Source organism: Folsomia candida, unplaced genomic scaffold (genome assembly GCF_002217175.1).
Source record: "Folsomia candida strain VU population unplaced genomic scaffold, ASM221717v1 Fcan01_Sc004, whole genome shotgun sequence".
Classification (NCBI taxonomy): domain Eukaryota; kingdom Metazoa; phylum Arthropoda; class Collembola; order Entomobryomorpha; family Isotomidae; genus Folsomia; species Folsomia candida.
In genome coordinates, this window is record NW_019091196.1 from 9,664,088 (window position 1) to 9,689,194 (window position 25,107).

General features: G+C 37.9%; 1 protein-coding gene across 3 annotated transcripts in view; it reads right to left on the reverse strand.

Moving 5' to 3' along the window:
- Nucleotides 1-25,107, reverse strand: part of LOC110849110 (zinc finger protein basonuclin-2) — a 74,301-nt gene that overhangs the window by 9,738 nt on the left and 39,456 nt on the right. For all 3 annotated transcript variants that reach the window (XM_035851025.1, XM_022096486.2, XM_035851026.1), the window contains exon 3: nucleotides 16,878-16,989. In XM_035851025.1, coding sequence (XP_035706918.1) covers nucleotides 16,878-16,989 — 112 coding nt within the window. The remainder of the gene's footprint in view (nucleotides 1-16,877; nucleotides 16,990-25,107) is intronic.

The window sequence follows — 25,107 nt, forward strand, 5'->3', positions numbered from 1 at the left end:
TACATAAGCGTGTGTAGGTAGACTGGTGGGTGACGGACGACTACGGTGAATGTCCAATCAAATTCAGGAAAAAAATCTAATCAACCATTTTTTGTTCATTAATGTCCTTCGATTCTTGATTGTTGACGTTGGACAAGAGTCCGCGTCCACCACCGATTGATTGGAATTCTTCATTATCAGATGGAGAAATTGCAAATTTTTGAGTGGTTTGAATTGGGTGTGGGGTGCCAGGTAAAGTAAAGGAGAGCGATAAGTGTTTGCAGTAAGAGTACCATTAACTGCTTTCCTTCTCCTTGTCGATGGTGGACATCAGATCATGTAACCACATCATGTAACCAAATCACACCAACGCAGAAGAACAGAATGGATAGATACACATACATCAATTTGTTGGATTGTCTGGGACAAAAAGTCATAAAAGTTGCTGTGTGGAAGTCGATGCTCGATTGAAAATGGCAAAATCCATTTATTTTCTGGTTCCATCCAAATCCAATCATCAAACCGACTCATCTCTTCTTTTCTCCTTGTACATACATCCAGAAGAAGAGTACGTGATGTGTCAAAGTACATTCCTCCTCCTCCTTCTCGGTCGGATCGAGATTGGACGTAGAAGAAGGATGAAAAATATAAAAAATGTAATCAAGTAATGTCATCAAAGGTCCAGAGCCAGAAGGACTTAATGACACCTAATGAGTTTGTTGGGCCAATGCCATCAGATCAAATCTCATCTTTCTGCATGCATGTAGATATGATTCCAATGTTTGATTTAGGATCTAATCGCATGTCTCGTGATTACTTTTTGTGTGCATTTTCTCCCAAATTTTGTAAGTAATACTAATAATACGAATCCAAAACTTTGACCATAATACAATTGACCCTGACTGATTTCTACGCTCAAATATATGATTTGCCGTCATCAAGCATATACAAACACTCCATGGTACAAATGAACATACCTCACTCCATACGAAATAAAAGATCATAAAAATTGCTAATGATCACTCTCTGGTCATTTTTTGTCCATTTATACAGGTCGTGTCATAAATGTCAAATTCGTCCGTCTGGCCTGAGGTTTCTCTCTCAGACAAATGTTACGCAGTGAAATGATAGAAGACAACCGAAAACCACGACCAAAAATCATTATTATGGAAATATTTTGAGCAAAAAGTGCCAAAGACGACGAGGACGATCTTCTTTTTACTTCTCGAGGCATGAACTGAACATTGCTCAAGCAGATCATGACGTCGAGTCAGTAAATAAATGTCTGTAAGAAGTTCACAAAATAAATGATGATTACATTCTATCGTGGTCGTATGGAAGTAAGGAAAACAGGGCCATATGTCTTATGTGTGCTTTGCTCACTCACTTTTGATCTTTTTCGTGGTCATTCTGCTGGATTTTTTTAAACGAGGGTTGAAGCATTTTTCAGGCAAACTACGTATTTATGTACACAACAGAAATGATGGTCATTTCAGAAAAGGACTCTTTTACTCTGCCCCGTTAAAATTAAATGGGACTCAAGAAGAAGACAACTCATTTCCTCCCTCTTGTAATCTCAAACCCCTTAGTTTACAGGGGAAGAAATATGACCAAAGAAAACGACAGCTGAAGAATAGTGCGAATTTGCCTTAATTATAAGTTTGAGGTTTTTGGGACGATAATAATGAAATGAATGCATTTTCCCAACTTTCCATTTCATTTTATGAGGATTGAGCGACTCTGTTTTTCTCCATCCAGTCGAAAGTGATAGAAAAAGATGACGACTATCTGCCTGAACTGAGGACGACCTTTCCATATTTCCATTTACACAGGCACACAAGCAACCACCACTTGTACGTAAATTCTCCTACTAGCAAAAACTAATGGCATGTGGTGTAATAGAAGGAGAAGAAGAGGACGGTGTGGTGCGAAGAGATGATCAAGGACCAGTTTTTGTCCCATGGTCCATAATGGTCATAATGCATGTCATAATCAGGCTCATTACACGCGAGCACACTGATTCTTCCTAGCCTCACTTTTTCACAAATTCTCAGACCAAAACTTTAGTCGTCGTCCGGGCAAACTCATTACTCTTTCACTTTCCAAGAGTTACGTGTCAAGATTTTTAAACAAAAATTTTATGACTATGACATGGACATAGTTCACTCAGTCTGCTCACTCCTCTCTCTGATCTGGAATTGTAGTTCACGACACGGCCAATTTTTTCAAAAGTTGGTGCCCAATAACCACAACAAAAGGAATGTGGTCACTCTGGTCAATGTAAAATAGCGACGACGACGACAGAGGAAAATAATATTCCAGGAAGAAAACCTCAACAAAATTATGATGACATGCTTAAAAAATCATGTAATTTTTAGAATTGACTACCATTGTAATATTAAAGGGAAGGATATTATTGCCCAACATTGATTTGTTGGACAATGCACAACTCTTAAAGTCGAAACCCTTTGTAGTTTGGCCCATTCATTTTTTAAGCAGACGCAAGGAAGACGATAATATTCAAAGTTTTCACATAAGTCACCAACCACGAACGACCACGTACTATTGACCAAAGACATTTTCAAAGAATGCGAATTGCACTTGGAGAAGAATGCACTTTTCCTGACATGAAATTCACTAAAATGAGCAGTGTAATCACCTGAAAAAGTTGAGGTTGTTGTTAAAGAAAGTCATCATCTTCGTCATTACCATTCTTCACAATTTAGATATTTTTCCATAAAGTAAGAAATGTATGCACAACATGAATTACTCTACATTTTGAAGAAAATCTACGTGCGATGGTGGTGACCTGTGTCAAAATTAGATAAAACCCACACCTACCAACACTGAATATCTAATACCCGACCAACGAGCTGACAATTCCTCAATAAAATTATAATCTCTTTCTCTAAAAGGAAAATCAAATTAATTTTCAGACAAAATAATTTCTTGAAATTATGAACCATGACATAAGTTCAAGGTCCGTGGGTAGTTTAAGCAATGAATGTAAGTGATTAGTTTTTCCTCACATTGCATTTACTTGCAATCCATTACATTTATACTCCTAGAGCCATGTTCTCTGTATGTACGTACTTATATTATGCCATTGCATTTGTCAAGATCAGTCATTTACCTACAGCATGGTCAAATGTTTTGAGATTTTTTACCCCCTTTTTTGCCTCCTCGTCGAAACAACCACACCACGATTCGAACACGGTCCTTTTAGTATCGTAATCGCACATACACAACTCTTTAGCAGTCGTGGAGTTGCAACAGTCTGAAAAAAAATTACTAACTCACTCACACTTCCAACATCAATCTACGACACAATGGGAGCTGTTTCTCGGGACAATTTATTTTTACAGACGACTGACAACATTTCCTTGCCATGTATTAACTTTGGTTTGCCAATCAATGGTCAATTGTGAGAATTTTGAACACTCTGATTGTCATCATGGGTCCTCTCTGCCTGCCTCTGCCTGCTATACACCTTTTATTCTCATCACCACGCTACAAAAAATGATTTGAATTCAAATTTAAGGAGATGTAACCCTTTTCATTATGCAGATAAAGTGCGTCTTTATCCCGACTCTGCTTCTTTTGTCAAAGAAAAAGAGTGTCATGTCATCATAATCTCAGTCACCAAGCAAGCAGCTGAAGCAGCGTAAAAATATAGACTAGTCATTTTTAATCAGCTTCCCACTCACGGAGATGAAACGGACGATAAAAAAGAATCAATACTTTAAGCAACGAAATTATTAAAATTATTTTCGTATCGTATTTATCAGTGTGATGTAACATGTTCTGAAATAAATTAGCTGGTTGGTGACCCTGACTATGTAGTAAAAGAAGTCTGCAAATATAAGATGTATTTGCACCACAAGTTCCAATCCGTTGGAAATCACGCTTATTCAAGTTATTATTTATCACTGATGGATTACTGGTGATGATGATGCTCCAACACTTTTACATACTTGGTCTGAAAATGACAGCCTGGCAATAATACATAAATACATAATATGTAAATATACACAAGAGTAAATAAATATTTCCGAGCTAAAACAAAAACTAAAAGGATAAAATAAAACGTAATGACGATAACTAACTCGAACAACTGACAAGGCATAATCTCATTCATTCATATTGCACCAAAAACTCGCTTAAAATTCAAATTATGCTTGATCATGAACTCAAAAGTTGGATTAGTTGCGTGTTGTTCTTGCTTATAAGCAGTGAATGCATGCCTGTTGAAGGAAGACATTCCGCCTGAGACTGACACTTGACAACTGGATCATATTTAGAAGAGAGACTAAGTTCAATCTAAATCCATACATAGCCATCTTCTTATTACGCTCGGTGCTCATCCACTCCAAATAATGCCAATGAATGCAAACAGTTACATACAAACGACCACAAGGCAGGAAGGAAGGGATCAAAATGTTACGTTTTGTTGGAGCGTGAGCCCTGCGGAGGTTTAAATTTGTGGTGAAAAACAACTCGCTAAATTGAAAGTGTGGCAATGACAGATTATTAAAATAAATTATGCGATTTGCAGCACAACGAAGGATAAAGTGAGACAGCAAAATTTGATCGTCTCGCTCGATCTGATGGTCATGAGATGTTAATTTCTACGCAAAAAAATCCAGTGTCTCCAATGCGCATCATCGTCATCTTATCTAAATTCAATGCATACATAAAATTTTCCCTACTTTCTTCTTCTTCTTATGGAGATGTCTTGGACCAGATTGTGATGATGATGGTGATGATGATAGGCGACGAATGGGATGGCGATGGAAAGACGACGAGGAGGCAGAGACATGACACGGACCTCCCTTTTTCGCAAATGGCAAACGCGGATCGATACGCGCAAATCTGAGGAGGAATGAAAGGAAGGAAGGAAAAACAGGAGACGAGCGAGAAGACCGAGAGACCACAAGAAGATGAAGAAGACGAGCAAAATCAAACTCTGCTAAAAGTTCGACTAACTATTTAACAACTTCTTCTTTCCCACTTTTTCTTTTACATAACTTACTTTTTCGATGTAATTATGCATGCAAAATAGTTTCTACGCTTAAAAATATTGCCCATAACTTATTAAATAATTAATGTGAGTAAATGCAAAGTGGAATAAAAGTCATCCTACAATTTCTCTTATCTTGTTAAGGAGGAGGAAATGCATGTACAAAATAATGTACTCTCCCACAAAATATTTATGAATGGATTTCCAAATCGCCGATTTCAATTAGTCTCAAACTTTACAAAATCGTCGTCCCTTTCCCCCGGACCTGGAGGAATAATGGGTCATGTGTAACTTGACATCCCTTCTTCTCTTATCATCCGGCAGCTCTTCTGCTCACCCTCCCAACAATGGGACTCATCCTATTCAAACGCAATCTTGAATGGAAATATATAGACTAAAACCACGTCATAATTTATATACATACATTTTTGAATATTTGAATCAATGAGTTTGAATTCCCCCTTATTGCATATAACAAAAAAAGTAGTCCAAAGAGTCGAGTACATATTCGACACACACCCCAGCCAGCAACCCAGCAAATGTGGCATGTCCCACTCGTCATTGTCCCTCGTGACGATGACCAAGCTTCGCTCCGTCACGATCACGATCAGTCAACATTCATTTACGTATTCAAACAACAAACAACAAGCACCATTATTAAATATTATATTATTTTGACTATCCAAAAAGGTGGACAATGGACACGACGACGATGAGGTGGATGGACCCGGTTTTAGTTGACGAAGAAGATGATCCACTCAAAAAACTTATTGTTTTCGCTAAATACCCTTGACAGACGGGTATAGTGGATATTTGGATATGTGTGTGTGCAGCCATATATAATACAACATTAAGTAACCAGCCTACCCATGTACACATTTCGCCATAAGAATTTCAGAGTGACGACGACGAGACTCACTCACTCATCCTTCCATTCACTTATTAATGTTTCATTGTTGCATGGATTGATAATGTCTATTCAACCATTTTTTAAAAAGAGAGGACGGACGATGACGATGATTCACAATTTTAGCCGGTAATTCAACAAGCAAAGTTTTTGATTTTATGGGACGACGACGATCGACGAAGGGAGCAAGCAGCAGATGCTTCCCACTTTACGCCAAAGGGATGCATGCCTCATGGATATTATGTTTGTTTTTAAACTTTGGATCGTATTTTTTAAGGGATGGATGATTCAATTCAATTTTTCTCTTTGTGCCCTCCTGTCATTCGTCATCTTCTGTCAATACTGGAGATAATGCGGGGTAAAAAAAAGAAGCTGTAATTTGGTATGTTTCTGGTATGGCTTCTGGAAATACTATACCCGAGGTGACTGCGACGATAGGAGGAGTTTTAATAAAAGTTTGTTGTCCTGTATGAAAAGATTTTGGATAAATTGTGTACAAAGAATGAGACGGAAACGTGTAAAGATTTCATTTTGAACATATCAAATGATTCATTTTTGTCTAAAAAACGCAAAATTTTCTTGACATTTTAAACTTACACGTGTAAAACACAACAACGAGTCGTAAAACATTTTCTGAAGCAGAATTCCTACCAAAAGAACCCAGCAATTTGTGTCATTTCCATTTTATCACCACGATTTACAACCAATATCAACTCATCCATGATTTTACAACTAATCAACAAACAAAGCAATTGTAAAAGTTGTAATAAAATGTAAAATATTGACTGAACACAATGTATCCAATTACGCAGCTTAGTAATTTCGCATCCGCTTTTCTGCCGTATTAAATACGACCAATAAAAAAAGTGCATTGCATCTGCCCTGTTCTCGTTCTCTCAATATTAAAAAAACACCAAGGAAGAAGAAGTGTTAAAAAGCTCGTTTTGATTTTTCGGTCTAAAATAAAATAGCCTCCCGTGCCTACTCCTTCCTTCGTATGATTTTATATGAAATGATTGGAACAACTCTTTAGTTCTGGGGTTGTGGAACCCCTGCGGAGTTTATGTGCACTGGGAACACTGCCACTTTTTCATTTCCTATTGTTCGCCCATCAACAGTTTTTAAAGCATCACGAACTACTCTATTCGTCGAGTTCCACTTTTGTAATACTCCATTTTATTATGTGTATAGCTTCTTGGTATAATTTGCCTCTGTCGTCCCTTGACTCTGACTTGGTGACTGTAATCCCAGTTAGAAAATGTATTCCCGACTTGTTCTTCCTCAAGATTCATACATAGCTAACCAGCATGGCATGACGCGCAGTATGGCATTTTCTTCTCCTTGGACAAGACAATTTTTTTTTCTGGATGTAAAAATTTGAATTTGAATTGGAAGCAGGGCACCATCATCCACTGCACAAAACGTCGAAAGAGCACACAGTTTCCTTCATGTAAAAAGCAAAGTTTGTTGGTTGGTGCGCTTGCTGCTGTCTGCTGCGGTTTGACTTTGACTGGGACGTTTTATAATTTAGAGCTTTTTGTATTATCCTCCTCCTCACCAGAAAGAATACAAAAGTCTTTGTGAGATCTATTCACAGATTTGAGCCGTAGTTTTTTGACACGACTACAGAGAGAGAGGACTATCAACTTTTTTCTCCTTTTCAATTGAATTTCTAATAATGTGCGAGTGGTGAATTGCCATTCAACTCTTCTTCACTCTTGAATTTAATTCAGTGAATACTAAATAATAAGTAAGTATATGACGCTTTTCTATTTACTAACTGTTGTGCTGTTGTGGACCACGGTGGAATTTGAGTTGACCACTTTACTCACTGTATTCAAATTCAAGACTTTTTTATGAATTGTCATCTTTGCATAATTGTGAGAAGAAGAGTTCGTGTCCCATGCAGGGAGTCCCTCTCTCTCTCTCTCTTGACAATATGTGCATAGAAATAATGCATTTAATGGTCAACAGTTGGTGATGATCGGAATCAACAGCCGTGAAATTTCGTGCATTTATTAGAAAACTGTAAAAAAAATGTGTGTATATTTTAAATCCGAGTATATAACAAACAAGGAAAAATCTGACGGAGGAAAATTCAATTTTCAAGTAGTAGCAATAAAATTGGAGAACAAGAACCACATAAAAATCCAATAACCATTCAACATTCGCCCGATTTCTGACATTATGCACCCGGAATAAAGATAGGAAATAACGTGTCTTTCTATTTCTGCTACCCGACCATAAAGTAGAATGATATGAAGCGGAGAGGAGGACAAATGGCAGAAACAATGCATCCTTCTCAAAGTGTATCTATAAATTGTGTTTGCGTGTCAACGGTCAATCTGTCGTATTTTCAACTCCAATCCAATCCAACTACTCAACCCATCCTTTCCCAGGTCTTCTATGTTGACTCATAGCAGAGAAGAGATAGTGGTCTCCTTCTCCTCGTGTATTACCGTAAATGAAGAAATGCACACACCCTCCCTGCGATCCACTAATATCTTTAGAATTTACGGTAGCCGTACAAAAACACAATGTCAATTCTCCCATCGCATAAGATGAATTTAGAAGAAGGAAGACGAACACACCCAAAAAAAACCTCCCATTGTGCGGCGTTGTCCCATGATGGCCAAGAAGAAAATTCGGAAATGCTCTTTTTCTCAGAGAGAGGAGGCATTTGAATAGTGGGTTGCATGTCACCGAGTCATTTGTCCCTCAAGCCGGACCAGCAGTGTCACGAATTCATTCTCTCTCGATGAATGTGCTGATGATGGGAGAACGAAGGCTATGGTGAGATGTGTCCAATGCGGAAATACTTAATAATGGAGGCATGATAACGATTGTTCTTATGGGGTCAGCGCGTCAGTAAAAATATGGTTACCAAAAAATGCATGATTTCAAAATGTCTCAGTCTTTTGCATATAAATGTAAGTACGTACTCGAATATGCGTGAGTTTAAGATGTACAAAATTTGTACTGCAAATGTCTTTAAAAATATGTCGCATTTCCCCTGTCATCCTTTTTTTTGCACATTTTCCACAAGTAGCGTCGCATCAGTATAAAAAATATCGAGTAGGAGGAGCGCAGCTGGGACTTTCCCTGTGTCGTCGTCCTCCTCCTCTCAGCAAATCGTGTGTCCAACAACAAACGACTTTCCTGCATTGGAACCGCACTTTGTCACTGTCATACGCTTTTTATCCTCTCTCGACAACCCTGCCCTGGAACGAGTCGTGGAATAAAACGACGACTCCCTGCGCTATAAAGACGACTATTCATGCCAAGCAACCACTCACTCGGTCTCCTTTTCTTTTTTTACGACAAATGTCCTATAGACACGAGCGGCTTTGCTTGTTTCACCCTTTTTTCCTCTTCTCTCAGGTGCTGATGATGTCTCCATTTCCTCCCAAATTCTTTCACACTTCACACTTTAATCCGGTATCCCAATTGTCACAGTTTTATACTAGGGTTGTGTGTGACTACCCCGTGGGTCGTCCCCCTCCTGCCGTGACACTGGCTATTTGTCACGAATCATGGTACTCATTGAGCTCCTGCTAATTTACAAATCTCCCTTTAAGAACCTATTGTATTAGAAAAGCAATATTTTACAGGGTTTGTCAAAACTGTAAATTAACTTATTCAGCACAAGTCTAAGTAGATTATGGATAAACGTGGCGCAGATTTTAGAAAAATAAATATTGAGCACAGTAAGAAAATTAATTCCGTCTGCAATGTCAACATCATCTTGTCACGAACGAACCCTGCACATATTTATTACATGTTTTTCTTTTTTTCTTGTGGCGTGTGTTGGTTTTGATTTAGCCACTTTGTTGTTGCTTTAAATATATATTTGCATTGTATGCTAAACCGTCATTAGTCTTATTGTGAACTCGTTTACACGTTGTTTATTAAATGATTCTACATTCGTCACGCCTCTGCAATTCATTATTTGCAGGATAAGACGACGACTACGACGACGCGAGGAGTTTATGGCTTGGCGTAGTGGAACTAAAGAGTCTAATGTCACGTCACTCCATTTAATTTTGCAAACTCAATTGTCAGTAATCTCAATTTTGTCCGTAATCTGTATGCCAGTCCATGACGGGTAGAATGACATGCGATGTGGCTTGAAATAAATTGAGGAGCGCGTTAAGAAGGGAAAAATAAATGCGACATCACAATTGCATCGTGACACCTCATTTTGTGGAGGGAATGAATTGAAATGCTTTATCACTATCATCATGTCACTGCTAATTTCAACAGAGTGCTAATCAGAGTTGCCAAAGTATCGTCGTCATCATCATTGCAGGGATTGAGACTAATTTTAGGATTTCTGCGTATTGTGCACATTTGTTTGTAGCCTGAAATACAAGAGAGATTTAGATTTTGTACTAAAGAAAAGCTGGGTTTTTGAATGGCTCCCATTTTGTATGTAATGGCTGTCATCGTTTCATGTTAATCCGATGCTGTCCTTTTATGGGACAGATTTAGAGGGAAAATATAGGGACAAAACATGTCTATTGAATTTTGTGCAGTGAATTACAATTGATCCTAATCCCATCCATCCATCCAGCCATTTTGATTTGATGGAACAAATAACGCTGCTACGGTTAAAAGAGTTTGCTCTGCATTTCGGTGCATGTACAGACGTCGTCGTTGTAATGGTCTGAACAAATAATGAGAGGAAATAATAATGCTAATACGGCTGACACAGCAGAAAAGTACTAAAGCAAAGCGTTTGAAACGATCGATCGATTGGGCCAGGCAAGGCAAAATTAATATTATTCACGGGCTCGGGTTTTGCCAACGCTTATTATTTTACGACTGACTAAAGTACGTATCAAAGCATCCTGTAGGCATGAATTCTTTAGTAGAAATTTTTTCTATCTGTAATTATAAATAGATATTTAGCAGACGGCACACACAAAATGACAAAAATTTCGAGGTACACACACACACAATTCATTATTACAAAGACTCATCCTCCTTCAATTGTTTGGATCGACAGGAGCCAGCCGACTGACTATGAGTCCCAATTTTCATACCGACAGTTTCGGATGACTGATTGAGAATAGGTTTTTACTTGTTTTAGTTTAGACACGCTTTTCATTTCATTTCATCAGCTGTTGCGTTTACATTGAGGTCTTCATTATTACTTTGGTTGGACTTTTCCTAAATGAGGGGAGAGGTTATATTGTTTCTCTTCGTCCAATATATTTGTAAAGCCGGCTGTGTTTCAGAATTTGCTATTGGATTTATTTACACGTCGAGTAGGTGAATCTGTTTCCCTTCGGCAGTATTAAATGAAACGGAGAGACGCTCCTGCTCGGCGTCATTATCTGTGCTCATGCCTCCAACAAAGTATTAATTAATCGGGGCTTGAGCTGGAGAATGACCTGACCGATGAGTCGAGAGAAAAACATGTTTTAAGACAATTATCGTTGGTTTGGAATTATTATATAAGATACATTTTTTCAACTTTTCCTTGTCGTAATAAATGCGTGTAAGCAGTGTTGAAATGACATTGCACACATCAAATGTATGTACGCAGTAAGTATGGACCTTGACTAAAAATTCGCTCACTCAAACGCCGGTAGTTACCAATTACTTGGGAGGAAAGGAGAAATTAGCACTTGAACCTGTAATTAGGCATAGTTATTCATATGCTCCTCTCTGATTCTCAGGTTATTTAGTTGCGTATCTTTTCGTAAAGGCGAATTCATGGTTCGGTTAGGTCGTAAAATCGCCGTGATATGTTTCCCATCGCATCCATTGAAAATGTCCGATTATGCCGGATAAGCATATTACACAAGGTTGGCATATAACAAAAGTGAGCATTATTTATGTTTATTATGGTTTCTCACACTAATAATAAGCATGCGACGTTTTGTCGTCTTTGTGCAGGAAAGGTCTTCATTTCCACAGTTGTGACAGGAGTACAAGAATTAGGACCTGGTTATGACTACATCAGCTCAAAAATACCTACACCGTAATTAATTGAAAAGGAACAATACATACAACAAACAAATTAGCAATTATCGGACAACGCATCAGTTTGTAATTTGCAAAGTTGTGATAGTTGTGAACTTGCAAAAGTAATGTGCGGAGTTTCCCCTCTAGTCGGATGTGCCTGTCTTAACTGTTTTAAAAATGACAGGATTTATAACCCAAGCACAATACTTATGTGACAGCATGTAGACAACAATAAGCAGGGTATTCACTCGTCGGTCGTCCTGGAGGAACACGACTAAAAATGAATGTTATCTCATGTGAACCATCTCGTCTTTCGGAGGGGAAGTGGCGTTTAATCGTTCTTCTTGAACTACCCACTTATGTACAAATGAATGTATGTAAGCTCATCTAAATGGTAAAATTCCACACATTTTAAAAATTGATAAAAAGCAAACATTCACCACTGATGACGACGAGTCTGTTGTGCTGTGTAACACAGTGGCACAAATCCATTACAAAATGATCGTAAAAACTTTCCCGATAATACTTTTTGAAAACTTTGAAACTGAAAACTAACAAAACATCCAAATACGCAGATGCATTCAATTTACACTTGATTGTTCCCAGCACAAAGATAAAAAGAGCGGTGCTACTGCAATAAGTAACTAAATATAATAAATAACTGTTTACTTTCTGGAGTAATAAGTCCCCAATGGAACCACGAGATATTAGAATAATGCCACCACACTAATTTTACTCTTCGTCGGACCTTGTCTTCTCCAAGTGATAAATGCATCCACACACAGGAGGCCCACCAAATGTGAGAACAAATAATAAGAAAATTTCAAACTTTGACCACCATGACCAAGACCATGAATAGATGAGACATTACACACTTATGCCACACAAAGGAGAGAAGAAGACATCACATCAGTCAGAAAAAGATACGAGTTGACTTTACATCATCGTGTTAATATGTGTGTGATGCTCTCGTGAAATGAAATAGAAGCGATGTCTCAGTTCAATTTACACTTCTCATTCCAAAAACTTAACCAAATTGTACCACTTCCACCAACACGTATTGCATCACTACTTCTGTCAAAATAAAAAGACTTTGCTTTTATTATTACACTAAAATTAACTTGTGCAGCAGCACTTCTACTTTTATACCTCTCTCCATCAGATCAAACCCACATTTAGGTCTAAAGTCACCGACAAGTCGTAAAATAAAAATGAAATGCCACATTCAATCGCGTTTGGCTGTCTTTTTACAGTTTTTTTGTATACCTTCTTAACAATTACTATATGCATTACTGTCATAAAATGAGAAGTTTAATCACGAGAGATCATCTAATCTATGTACGAGAGATGGGAACCACTGGCTGAATTTTATTTAAATTTTTAAAGTTTTATGACAATCGTGGGACAACTGGTGTAATTGTAATTTTAAGAGATCCGATTATTCCAGACCTTTTCTTCGTCAACTTGTCATACGTACAGAGTGGAGTGAACTTTAAAATCACACTTTAAACGGTGTCACTTTAGTGCGAATTTCCATTATAATTTATGCCGGTTTGTTTTCCATGTTAGGATTTTTACTGGTGTAATATCCACTTCAATTTTGTACCTGCCAACCAACGTAGAAAATGTCAACAATAATGATAACCATAATCATAATGCAGTCCTTATTAGCTTTTAAACTGTCCAATTGGTCAATAATCTTCAAATATGGGAACCAATACCGAACCAGCAATATTTTTTATTGACTTCACTCCACGACAAGCAAAAAACCTGAACTTTAACTGCAATTAATATTAAAGTCGATATTTTCTCCAGTAAGTAAGTAGCAAGAAAAGTAGTAAAGCCTCTTGAGCATATTTCTTGACAGTAGTGTGAATTCACACGCCCAATCGTAAACTCTAAACTTTTGGTCGTTCCGTTCTCTTAATTCCAAAGATTTTATCTCAATTTCCCACTGTCAGAAAATGAATGTGTCCATTCCACGGAAGCAGCATTCTACACACTGTAACCACCTGAGAGATGGTCCACGATAAGTGTACCGATAACTATTGAAATTCGGGGTGGACAAGATGCCGAGTAAAAAATTCTCTCCTCAAAGCCTACTCTCTGACAAATTATTTTTTTCCGTGGTCCGTCCACAATAAATAATAACAAATGAAATAAAACGCATCCTTGTGCATGCACTTGACCATTTATTCTTTCCTCCCAAGTTTTATGACCTGGTTGGAGAGTAGTGGTTGGTATGTACTAGTCAGTCGTATATGCGGTGTCTTTTCATCCTACGTGTCAATTAGTCCTCCTACCACAAGAAGAAGAAGGAAGAAAGAAAGAATCGAGGATAAAAGGAAATTCTGGTAGCCAAATTTTGAAAGGTGGTAAATGGACAGATGGAATTTTTTGTCACAATATCAGAGACAAACATCTCCAACATTTACTTTGAGGGATGAGACTAAAAAACATTTAACACCATCAACCACCACTCCTCGGACGACTTGGAGCAGATGTCAAGTGAAGTCATGCAATGTGAGGTTGGGGAAAAAAAATATATCATTTGTGACTACTTTACTTTTACTTAAATGCTGTGGTGCACTTGGCCCGAATTAAAATTTATATTATGCCGCTATTAACCCTTTCCTTGCTCATTTGAGTAGTTTCTTCCTCTTTCTTTCCGCCCATGGAAGAACAGTTTATTTGTAAAGAAGTCACACTTTAATACTCACTTCTTGAGAATTAAAAGATGAAGCAGCAGTGGTGTGCTTCTGCTTCTGGTAATATCGACCGACCGATATTATCATTGTTTATTATGGCCAAAAACCAGACTTCAAATCTCAAATGATGTTGAGATGTGATAGTTTTGTCTGGGTCAAAGTGCTTTTTCCTACGACTTGGCTGCCTCATGTATAATAATCATACCCCGGACAAATATTTTTTTATCCTACCCTACTCGTGTTGAGCTCAACATGAGTAGGGTAGGATAAAAAAATATTTTTCCGGGGTATGATAATAATGTGTCACTCCAACTAGAAGAAGACGATCTCTGCTGTGTCGGTCGGTACGTCGGTGGCAGAGAAGAAGAAGAAGTCACTTTTTCTACACAAAAACTTGTCTCCGGCCGGTTAGAATCAGAGCAGTGCATAATAAGCGTTGGGAGTGGCTGTCAAATGGATGTATGTTCTTCTCATCATAAATTAAGGATTACTTAACGTAGAAAACCTATGTATGCATTTGACACTAGAAAATGTAATTGGCGCTTTAGGCATTAATTTCAATTAGTCCCGAGGTAAGAGACTTGAGCACATTTTGTTAAATATTAATGACAAAAAATGAGCTTAAGCATAAGAACGACAAAAAAATGTTAAATGACCACATCAGTGTCAGCCGGATGATGTCACTGTCATACGTTTGTGTCTACTCTGAGGATGAGTGAGTTGATACATATTTGTGGTATGAGCCAAGTTTTACTGATGATATTATTTAAATAAATACAAATTTCGCATTAGACAAATTCTGATTAGACAGAGTTGTCCTTCCGTAAAAAAAGTGGGTGTGGTTCTCATTTTATTTTTCAAATAGCATATTTCAAATCATTCCTGTGTAATGGTCCATTACGTGATCAATTCATTGCGAGAGATGATTTTTTTTTCTTTGCAGGTTAAAAATCCTTCTGTTTAGGCCACCTTGTTAGCTCTATTGTGTTCTGGGGATCCTGCTGATGATCAATTTTTTTTATCCCGTTGTATTATCTTTCATATTGCATCATACCCCTCGATCAAGTTAACTATCTATAATTCAACCTTCAATGGCCAATCACTCACTTTTTTTACCATGCATGCGTAGTGGTGGTGGTGGTGCGTAAAATTTTGCGAGTTGCGAATTTGTAAATACTTTTATATAGGTGCCATTGACTGTATTGCATTTATTTGTTGTAAGCAAGTGCCATTAATGGCACTTGGCATGGCACTCACTGACAATAGCGTGGCTTACCCTAAACCAATGATCAATCGTGTAAAGAATATTATTAGAGCACATGTAACTTTTAAATGCGAGCTATGAAAAAGATGTGCAAATCACTTTGGAATTTTTCTTGTCTCAAATGTGTAATAAACTCGTGCCGTACATTAACAAAGAACAAGCAGTTTGCTTTCTGCTTAAATAAAATTCTAAAAGAATCTCAACAAATTCAAAGGTTACATTTGACGTACGTAACGTAAGTCATGCTCGTAAAAAGTATGCTCAATGGGTTGGATTCCTGCTGAGCTATTTTCTTAAAATTAAAGGCAAATGCTTAAATTCATGGTATATGCGTAGTAAGAACTGTATGCCTACAGATCTATTATGCAACACAAGCCAAATTCCTTAAAAAACATCCTCACTTCTTGGCTATTGAAAAAACTGCTGAAAATTTTCCCAAAATTTTTTGGTCACACATTTTAAGTGAAAATTTGCATAAGATAATGACAATTTATTGGCTACAACAATCCGTCATTATTTTATTTTGACAAATTTGTATTCAATATTTTCGACGGAATTCCATAAACAGATTTTTCCGGCATTCGTTTTCTCACTTTCTAGCGCCTTTCAACCTCTTTTAATCAACTTTATAATGACAGATTGCCAAATCCGCCTCCGCCAAGTTTTGTCTTCTCATTACATTTTATTAGAGTTTACTTGATAAATTAAGCCAATTATGGAACACCATAATCCTAAATGTTCTCATATTTAGTAGTATCAATAACTAGTTATTGTTCTGGGATGTCATTACACTTTCGTCAAAGGTCAGCAGTCCAAAAGCAATAAAATGATCCCACTCCTTTCGATAATGTTCTCATCTCAACAACAATTTGGCAAACCGATGATATCCACACGAACAGGAAAATACACACGTTTTTTAATTAAGCAATTTAAAATATTATGAATACTCATTATCCAAATCGTAAAGCCATTATTTATCCAAAAACCTTGTACATTTTTGCAACAGATTTTGAATGTTGTACTTACAATGCGTCATCCAAGAGTGGCTGCAACCATCACAAACTCTGAGCGAATCTTTACTCGTGGCTGCAACAAAATTGACACAATCGCATCCCGATCCCGCGCTGCAGCGGAGTTTCTGTAATCAAAAAATAAATTCGAGGATAAGACAATGAGTTTTAAACATTAGGAAAAAAAGACATTTGTCGGCATATCATGTTTTTTACCCGTATTTCATGTTCACAGTTTAACAGCTAGTAAATAATTCAATGAAAAAATTGGAGCAGATTCTCCCACGCAATAAAACCCAAGCGTAATGTCAATAACTCATTACTTAATAACAGGCAACGTAACACATTGACTGACGGTGACTGCGGGTGGTTTTCGGTATTTATTGTAAATTATGGCAGAATATTTATTATTTTTTAATAATATCGGCCGAACCTATTTATTGCTAACAGATGTCTATTTAAGGAAGAAGAAGAGACGGTGTGTTGCATTCGGTCTTTACATTTCAGATTTATTTCCAGAGAACTCGGATAAAAAATTGAAAAACGACGACCGTCAAGCTAATTTATCTGCCAATACATTACAGTACAAAACTAAGCAGGCTGAGTGATAGGTAATAAAAATTATGAGGCAAGAGATATACCCGAGAAGAGAATCGATCTCTATATACATCTGCATTTCATCCGCATTAAATAATAAGTTAAGAAGAGGACATGAGAGAAGGTACGTACGTAGGATGAGAAGAATTATGAAACACGCCGCATAAAAACCGGAACCATACTGTGCCATATGCTAATAATAAGAAGAATCATAATAAATAATCATTTTTGATTCCATTATTATTATTCCGTTCCGAAGAAGGGTCTTTAGCTCAAAATCGTATAGGGATGAAATCAAACCGGATATGATTTAGATTTGGATGAGACACGGCATCATCTTCTCCTCGGTAAAGTAAACGACCAAATATTATCATCACTCAATAATGAAGGCAATCATTTCCACCGTCGAAAAGTAATATATGCCATGATAGCATTTTATGTAAAATCAGATCCTATATGCTTATCAAAAGTGGGTAGGTAGGTATCCCGTCCGCATAAGGATTATACTTTATATTTCCAGACTTTTCAAACTTTTTCCAAATTCCCAACCACTCTGTCACCATGTCGTTCAAAGTAAACGTATTGAAATCCAAATGAAGATGAATATGATAAATAAAAGGTCTTCACCACCACTTCCTCCATTCCCAGAGGAGGGAAAGCTCTTTTATATAAGCATCCCAAACACTAAAATCCGATCAATATCCAATACTTCCTTCATCACCAGGTTATGCATGTACATAAGTTGGCTGGTTGGTGGAAATTCAAGAAACCCATCAATCAGTGTTGAATATTCTTCCATCATTTCTCATCTCGTCGTCTCATTCAGATTTTTGAATAGAGACTGAACCAGAACACAAGGGGAAGAAATTTACAAGCAGAAAACGGCACCTAGCTAACCTCCCTTTTATACGATCAATTCGTTTGTTTATATCCTTCTAAATAAATCAATGCCAATGCCACTGCCGCACAGGTTTTACAAACATGAAGAGTAAAACAATACGTTCACATGCTGCCTGCTCCGATTGATTTCCTTCTTGAAATGGAAATTAAATAGAGGGGAACACAATCTTCATGCAGTTGTGGACTATCGGGGAGCGTGGTGGCTTACAAAAGTCGCCTTTCGTATTTGCCACAAACTTTTTTTATCCGATTATTTTATTACGATTTCTTTACTCGAGTCTTTTCCAAACCATAGCCATTTGTCGGCAAAAAGTAGGAAGAAAAGGAAAAAATAAGAAAGAAAAAGTCAAGAATTGAACAAATGCTGTGTGTTCGTACGGTTGAGCTCGACTGATTCAATAAACACAGCAGCGGAGCAAAGTCCGTTTGGTATTGGGTTGGATGCTCACGGATTGCAATGGCCAGTTGTGATAAACATGTTATTAATTTTATTTCAGCTTCTTTAACGTCTCTCTGGGGAAGATTTAATGACAAATGGCCAGATTCTTGATTTCTCAGAAATTTATGGCTTTCTTTCTACTCTCTCTGCCTCGCGAGGCTTTCAACTAACTGGGCAAATGCAATGAACCATTCACTATCCACTCTTCGGATAGAAAAGCAGTGGTGTGGTCACATGCAATTGGATTCAATTATTATTACTGGGAACCAGAAAAAAGAATTGCAATCGCAATCTGGTCCCAGGCAGGACGGATGTGTCCACTATTACTCACTGTGGACGGACGGTGGTCTCGTTGTAATGGCTGGTGGCATAAATTTATCATCGTATAAAACTAGTAAAAAATGAAATTCGTCATTTGTTTGTTTGTTATCCAAAAAAGTTGATAAATGAGTTACAAGGAATTCTCATTTAAAGGACGGACTTTACTAGTTTGATGGAAATACACACTTTAATCCTTGCTTACAGAGCGACATATGCTACTCAGGAGAAGTCTCTTATTCCGTTGTTGTGGATTTGATATAAGGATCCATTATCTGTATCCTTCATCTCGGTTCTATTGTATTTTTATACTGCACACTTTGTAAAAATGTTCGCCTCGTTTCAGTGGAAAAGAGGCAAATAGAGTCATCAAACTTGAAATTTAAGCCGAGCCAGAGCCGACAGACAGTCATCCTTCGAACCACCACAACTACTTAACAATCCGGATGACAAATTGTTAACCGAGTGGTCCAAATCAATCATTTTTCACCCGGATCATTTATACCAAAAGTACAGGAGTTGGTTGAACAAGAAGACACAATAGGACAATGGTGGGATTGACATTCAGGCCAAAATGGATTTTTAATGAAGCTTCCTTCAGTCAGAGAGAGAGAGACGGACGATTTGATCCTGCCTGCTTGCTTTGCCACCAAACCGGATATTTTTTATTGAATGGAGGGAAAAAAAGAAGAAAATTTTGAAACCTTTTCACTACAAGGAATTCCTGCCAAGGAAAGTTTCTGATCTCGTGGGTATCTTCTTTTGATGTGTCATGACATTAGCTAAACTGAGGGATGATAGAGACGTAAAATACAATATAATACTTTGGAGACTCATCCATCGTTCAATCCTCTTGGTTTGGGTGATCTCTTACGTGATCTCACTTACATAATATTCAGCTTTCTATTTATTTACAAGGGTTGAGTATTTTATAACTTCTTTTTTTACAACATCATTTCTCTTGTCGGATTGTCAACCGATTTCATGCAAAGTGTCCAACTTTCAAAGTTGTTGACAGAATGATGAACAAGTTTTGTAATATTATTCCACAGAATCCGGAACTTGAATATGTAATGTGACTTTGTCAACCCCATTAAATCATGAGAAAGCACTTTATATTCCTCCGACGGGGTAAAAACACGTAAAAATAAGGGTTATGCCCACATACGAATGTCAAATGGAGACCAATTTATAAATTGCTCCGCTAAATGTCCAAGAAATAAATGTGTGTGTGGTTTCTTTACATTTTGAACCTTTCCATCACCCTCAAACCGATAAATTAGAGAGACGACAACGCTAAAGATCTCCCCAAAGGGTTTTATTTCATCGTCCACCTACTCACCATCCCCACGCAAAATAATAAAAGAAAGTGAAGTGGCTTTTAGCTGACCAAAGTTTTGATTGGGTTTGATGGTCGATGATCATGGGCTGGATGGGTCCCTGGTGAGACATTGTAGAAATAGAAAGGCCGGTGGCACACTGCTTGGATTAAAACGGGGAAAGTTTTCTGCCGGAATAAGAATTGGGTGGTGGAGAGTGAGGGTTGACCTGGACGAATAATATGCAAAACACCATTTATCCCGAGACGGTTGGATGACTCTGATGGAAATATTTTTCATTGACGAGGACAGACAGGAGGCATTACACATTCTCTCTTCCTTCCTCCTCTTCCTCTCCTCAGGCAGAGGAGGCAAGTCAACCAACGACGAATTTGTGTATTCGTACCCTTTCATCCGTTAGTGGTCTGGGTAGATGACCATTTTATTCAAATTGGCCTTTTTACGGAAATTGCCTCTTTCTCTTCCCCCCAACCCAACCGTCCAAGAAAAAAATATCCAGTGGAGTGGACTTTTGGGCATAAGGTCATTTTATTATCTTGGGTAATATTTCCTTTCACCGCATCGCCAACTTTCTCCTCCTTCAAGAAGCCGGACCAGGCACGCAAATCAAGTCAACACCTTCCAATTTGCTTAGAAAGTACTTTTGTGTCGACATTCATATGAGCAAATAACTCAACTTGTCCTCTCTCTGCAGAACATCTCTCTATTTTTAAACCAATGTTGTAGTAGATACCAATACATGCCGACTTTTTTCTATTATTACGTTCTTTTCTCCTTCCTCCTGTAACATATCGGCACCTTTTCAAATTTGGAATTGGCATCAGTTCGAGAGTTTATGGCTACAAAGGACCAAGGAACACAAGGAGGGAAGAAAACCGTATCAGCGGGTGGGGTTTGATGCAAGATGTTATCCTTTTGTTATTTTTTTCCTCCACTCTCCTCCGGCTTGAGCCATCTAAATCGAAATCGAGCCAAAATGCAGAGGAATCTTGTAGAGACACACACACACATTTTCTTGTAAATAGCTCATGTTATTATGATCCTTCGTCGTAGTAGTGATCATTCCCTGCCAAGTCCACAGCGGTCCACACACATTTAGAATGCATATACAAAGTCCATTACCTGGCTGCAAATGACTCTCCGATTCTCTCAAGAGAGAGAATTGTTGTGGATTGGACATTGTCTATACCAGGACATACGTTCTTCTTCTTCTTCTCGAGAAGAAATGAGCAACAGCACAGCAATAACAATTTACAACCCGGTACAACAAACAAACAATGAAGGAGTAACTAAATCTCAGAGAGCAGTGATGATGATGATGCTCACTAACAATAACACAACAGAGGAGCACATACAACTAATAAGAGAGGTAAACCCAAGTAATAACGACGAGGACGACGACGAAATAGGGAGACCAGACCAGGTACATACGCACAAACATAAGTACGAGGAATCCCTAAAAGTAAGAACAAAATCCTATTATCTTTCCTCTCACCCTCTCTAAACCACAATCTCATTATTCTTTTCGGTGTAAATTCACCCAAAAAGACAATACGCATGAAACCCTGGCAAAGGACACTCACTCGATCACTGTGGGTTGGTTGGGATAGATTCACTGTGTGGCTCATTACTTACACTTATCGCATTTATTTGACGGGTTATGTTATGAAGAACAACAACAACGGATGGAGAAGATGCAGGCGGAATCCAAAATTCTGTAAAGACAAAGGCAACCAACCTCACGAAACAATAAAGCCGGTGTGTATTGTGTCTCGACAAATTGTGACTGCTGGGTTCACACTTGTCTTGCGACGCCAGACGACATCGCGTCGACATGAGTTTGTGAAACAACAATGAAATGAACCTGATGGAAATCCTACAGTTTTCTGATTTCCTTCCATAACAAATGGAGATGAGGATCGGTGTTCTAAATTGAAACTGAAACCTTCCACGGGTAAACAAAGGCAAAATAAATGAGAGAAAAGTCGATGATGTAAAATTGAAGGTGATTCTTAATAATAATTTCAATGTGAGACGAGAAGAAATAAGGCGACAAGAGGGACAGACTTTTGTCTCAACAGCTCCGAGGCATGGCTTAGCATATTTTCTGGATAGGGTTGTGAGAGAGAGGAGTATAATTACAATTACAAAATCACTGCTTTCGAGAATAATTTCCCACAGATATGTGATTACTAGTGACGTGACGTTAGTTTAGGTATCATAAAAATGTATGCATGTACAGATTATGTGACGACAGGAAGTTAAACAATTCTCGTTAGTTGACGATTTTGATTTGAGCTAGTTAAGGGGCGAACCCTTCAATTATTATTATTCCTCAGTCCCCGTAATGTAATCTCAAATTGTGTACCTCGTGAAGTCGTCTCATTTCAAGTGTGGCTCATCCTTACAGGGTTTTCCTTTCTTTCTTTTCCCAAAAGTGAGACATATGTCAACTCCTTGATCACCAAAAAGCACAATAAGTGCCATATGGGTAGCTGAATAAAAAATAGAAAATACAACCAAGTGACGAGATAACCGGTACGGAACACAAAAAAAACTCTACAATAGCCTGATTGTCGCTTTTACCCCCACTTTATCCACCTCATGCTCAATAATCAAGCTAAATAAACCTGCTGAAATTGACTCTGCTCTATAGCTGATGAACTGAGCTGAACCAGCGAATCAACTTTTGACAAAAGACGAAAGGACTTTAATTTTACGATAGGAATTTCATGCCTGAGATGCGGCGATGGAAAAAAGCAAAGCGAACAAGAAGAAGACCAAGTTGGAATTAAGGGACCAAAAAGTAAGTGATGAGACTCTTTTAATAAAGCGTGTCAGTCAGTCTTTTTGTCCTTTTGGGATGACTCGCTGATTTTCTCCAACCAACCAAGTCCATCATGACTCCTGATACTCCTATTGTTCCTGTTGTGTAACATTCTCAAAAAGCCTGTCTCTTTTCCAGTCAGCAACTTTGAAACTCTCCTCATAGCAAAAAAACTCTAGCTTTTGACATGAAGAAAAGTCACAAAATGAAATCATCCTCTTGTTGATGTCCTCATCTTGTCGTGTCATAGTCATTGAAGGCATACAAATTTTGGTGGTGGATCAGTGGATGGATAGCTGTATTACTTCGCGACACGGACACCGGTTCTGGAAATCAGTTGTGGGAAGTAACGATTATAAGCAATTGTTATCATGTGGCTGCATGTCATGCACGGACTGTTTTGAAATTAAGCTCATCATCATCACCTACCTTGTGGAAAAATGGTAGCAAGTTCATCGTCTACGGGTGTCGCAGGACTAATAAATAGTATGCACACGGTCAGTAAAGAGTTTACTAATTTTTGCCCAATCAAGTATCAAACAGACAAACGGGCCAAAAATACTTGAAAAAAATGCTCCGTCACCCTCTCCAGACAGATCAAATTTCTATCCATCCAATCCAGGCGAGAGATAACGATACGATACCCGCAGCCACGTGAATTCCACAGATTCTGTGTTAAATTGAGTGAAGTGTGAGCAATCATACATCACTTTCACAAATCCGTTTGTACAATATGGAGCTAAAATAGTAGTTCTGATGGGACACCTGCTACTCAGATGGAATGACAGTAAGTGGCCATCCTTACGAGAGAGTGACAACAATACGCGTAGATTGCGGGGTCCTTTTCTCCCAAGGAAGAAGACATGATATTATCCCACTTATGACGAAGGGGAAGGAAAAAGGAGTGACACGACATCAGCCATATCTTACCTCACTCATATTCATATTATGTCCATCAACAAAAGAGGAAGCTCAAACAAAACAGAAAAAAATTCAATATTTTTTTTCATTCACTCCGATTCAACTTTAATATAGTCGCTTAAGAAGATGCTGAACAGTCAAAAAGTGTCATCTCATCATCTTCCTCCTCTAACAAACTAAAGGACCGTTTAAGGTCTCACTTTTCTCTTCAAGATGGGTCGAATATAAATGATACTGCCTTTTCTTTTATTGTCAACAGAAATAAGCGAGTTTCAAGTGGGAGTCTCAACTACACAGAATTTTAAAATATACACGACGACCAGTTGAGCGATGTACGTATTCTTGAACATCTTGTACATATTCCAAAATCGGAAATGCCAGTGTCATCTTCATTTACAGATCATTGGATTTCTTTGTCCTTATTAAATAATATTTGCGATTGGTGTTTCTCAAATTGATTTGAAACGATGGAGGAACATCCTTCACGTCGAGCCATGTTGGGTAATAACTGGGAGGAAGAAGGAATGATATTGTTGTGTCAACAATAAAACATACAGCAAATTATAACTTATCAAGTCACCAATATATATATTAAACCCGAACAACGAGACGAAAAATCAGGCAAATTTATATTTATGCAGCAAAACTTGGTGCAGATTTGCTTTTTAGAAAGTATTTTTCTCGTCTCTCAATTCCTTTCCAATACAATTTTACTTTACAATGTTACCTCGGCTGTTGGCTGTCAAGCTTGTCACTTTACTTTTACATTTTGAAATATAGTTTGACTGCGAGAGTAAATGTCAAAAAATAGTTTTGACTCCTTGACACTCCTCAGAAGTCGAGAGCAAGAGTTCTATTTCCAATCTCGTTAAGTACCAGATTGTTTTCTCAAGCACACTTTCAA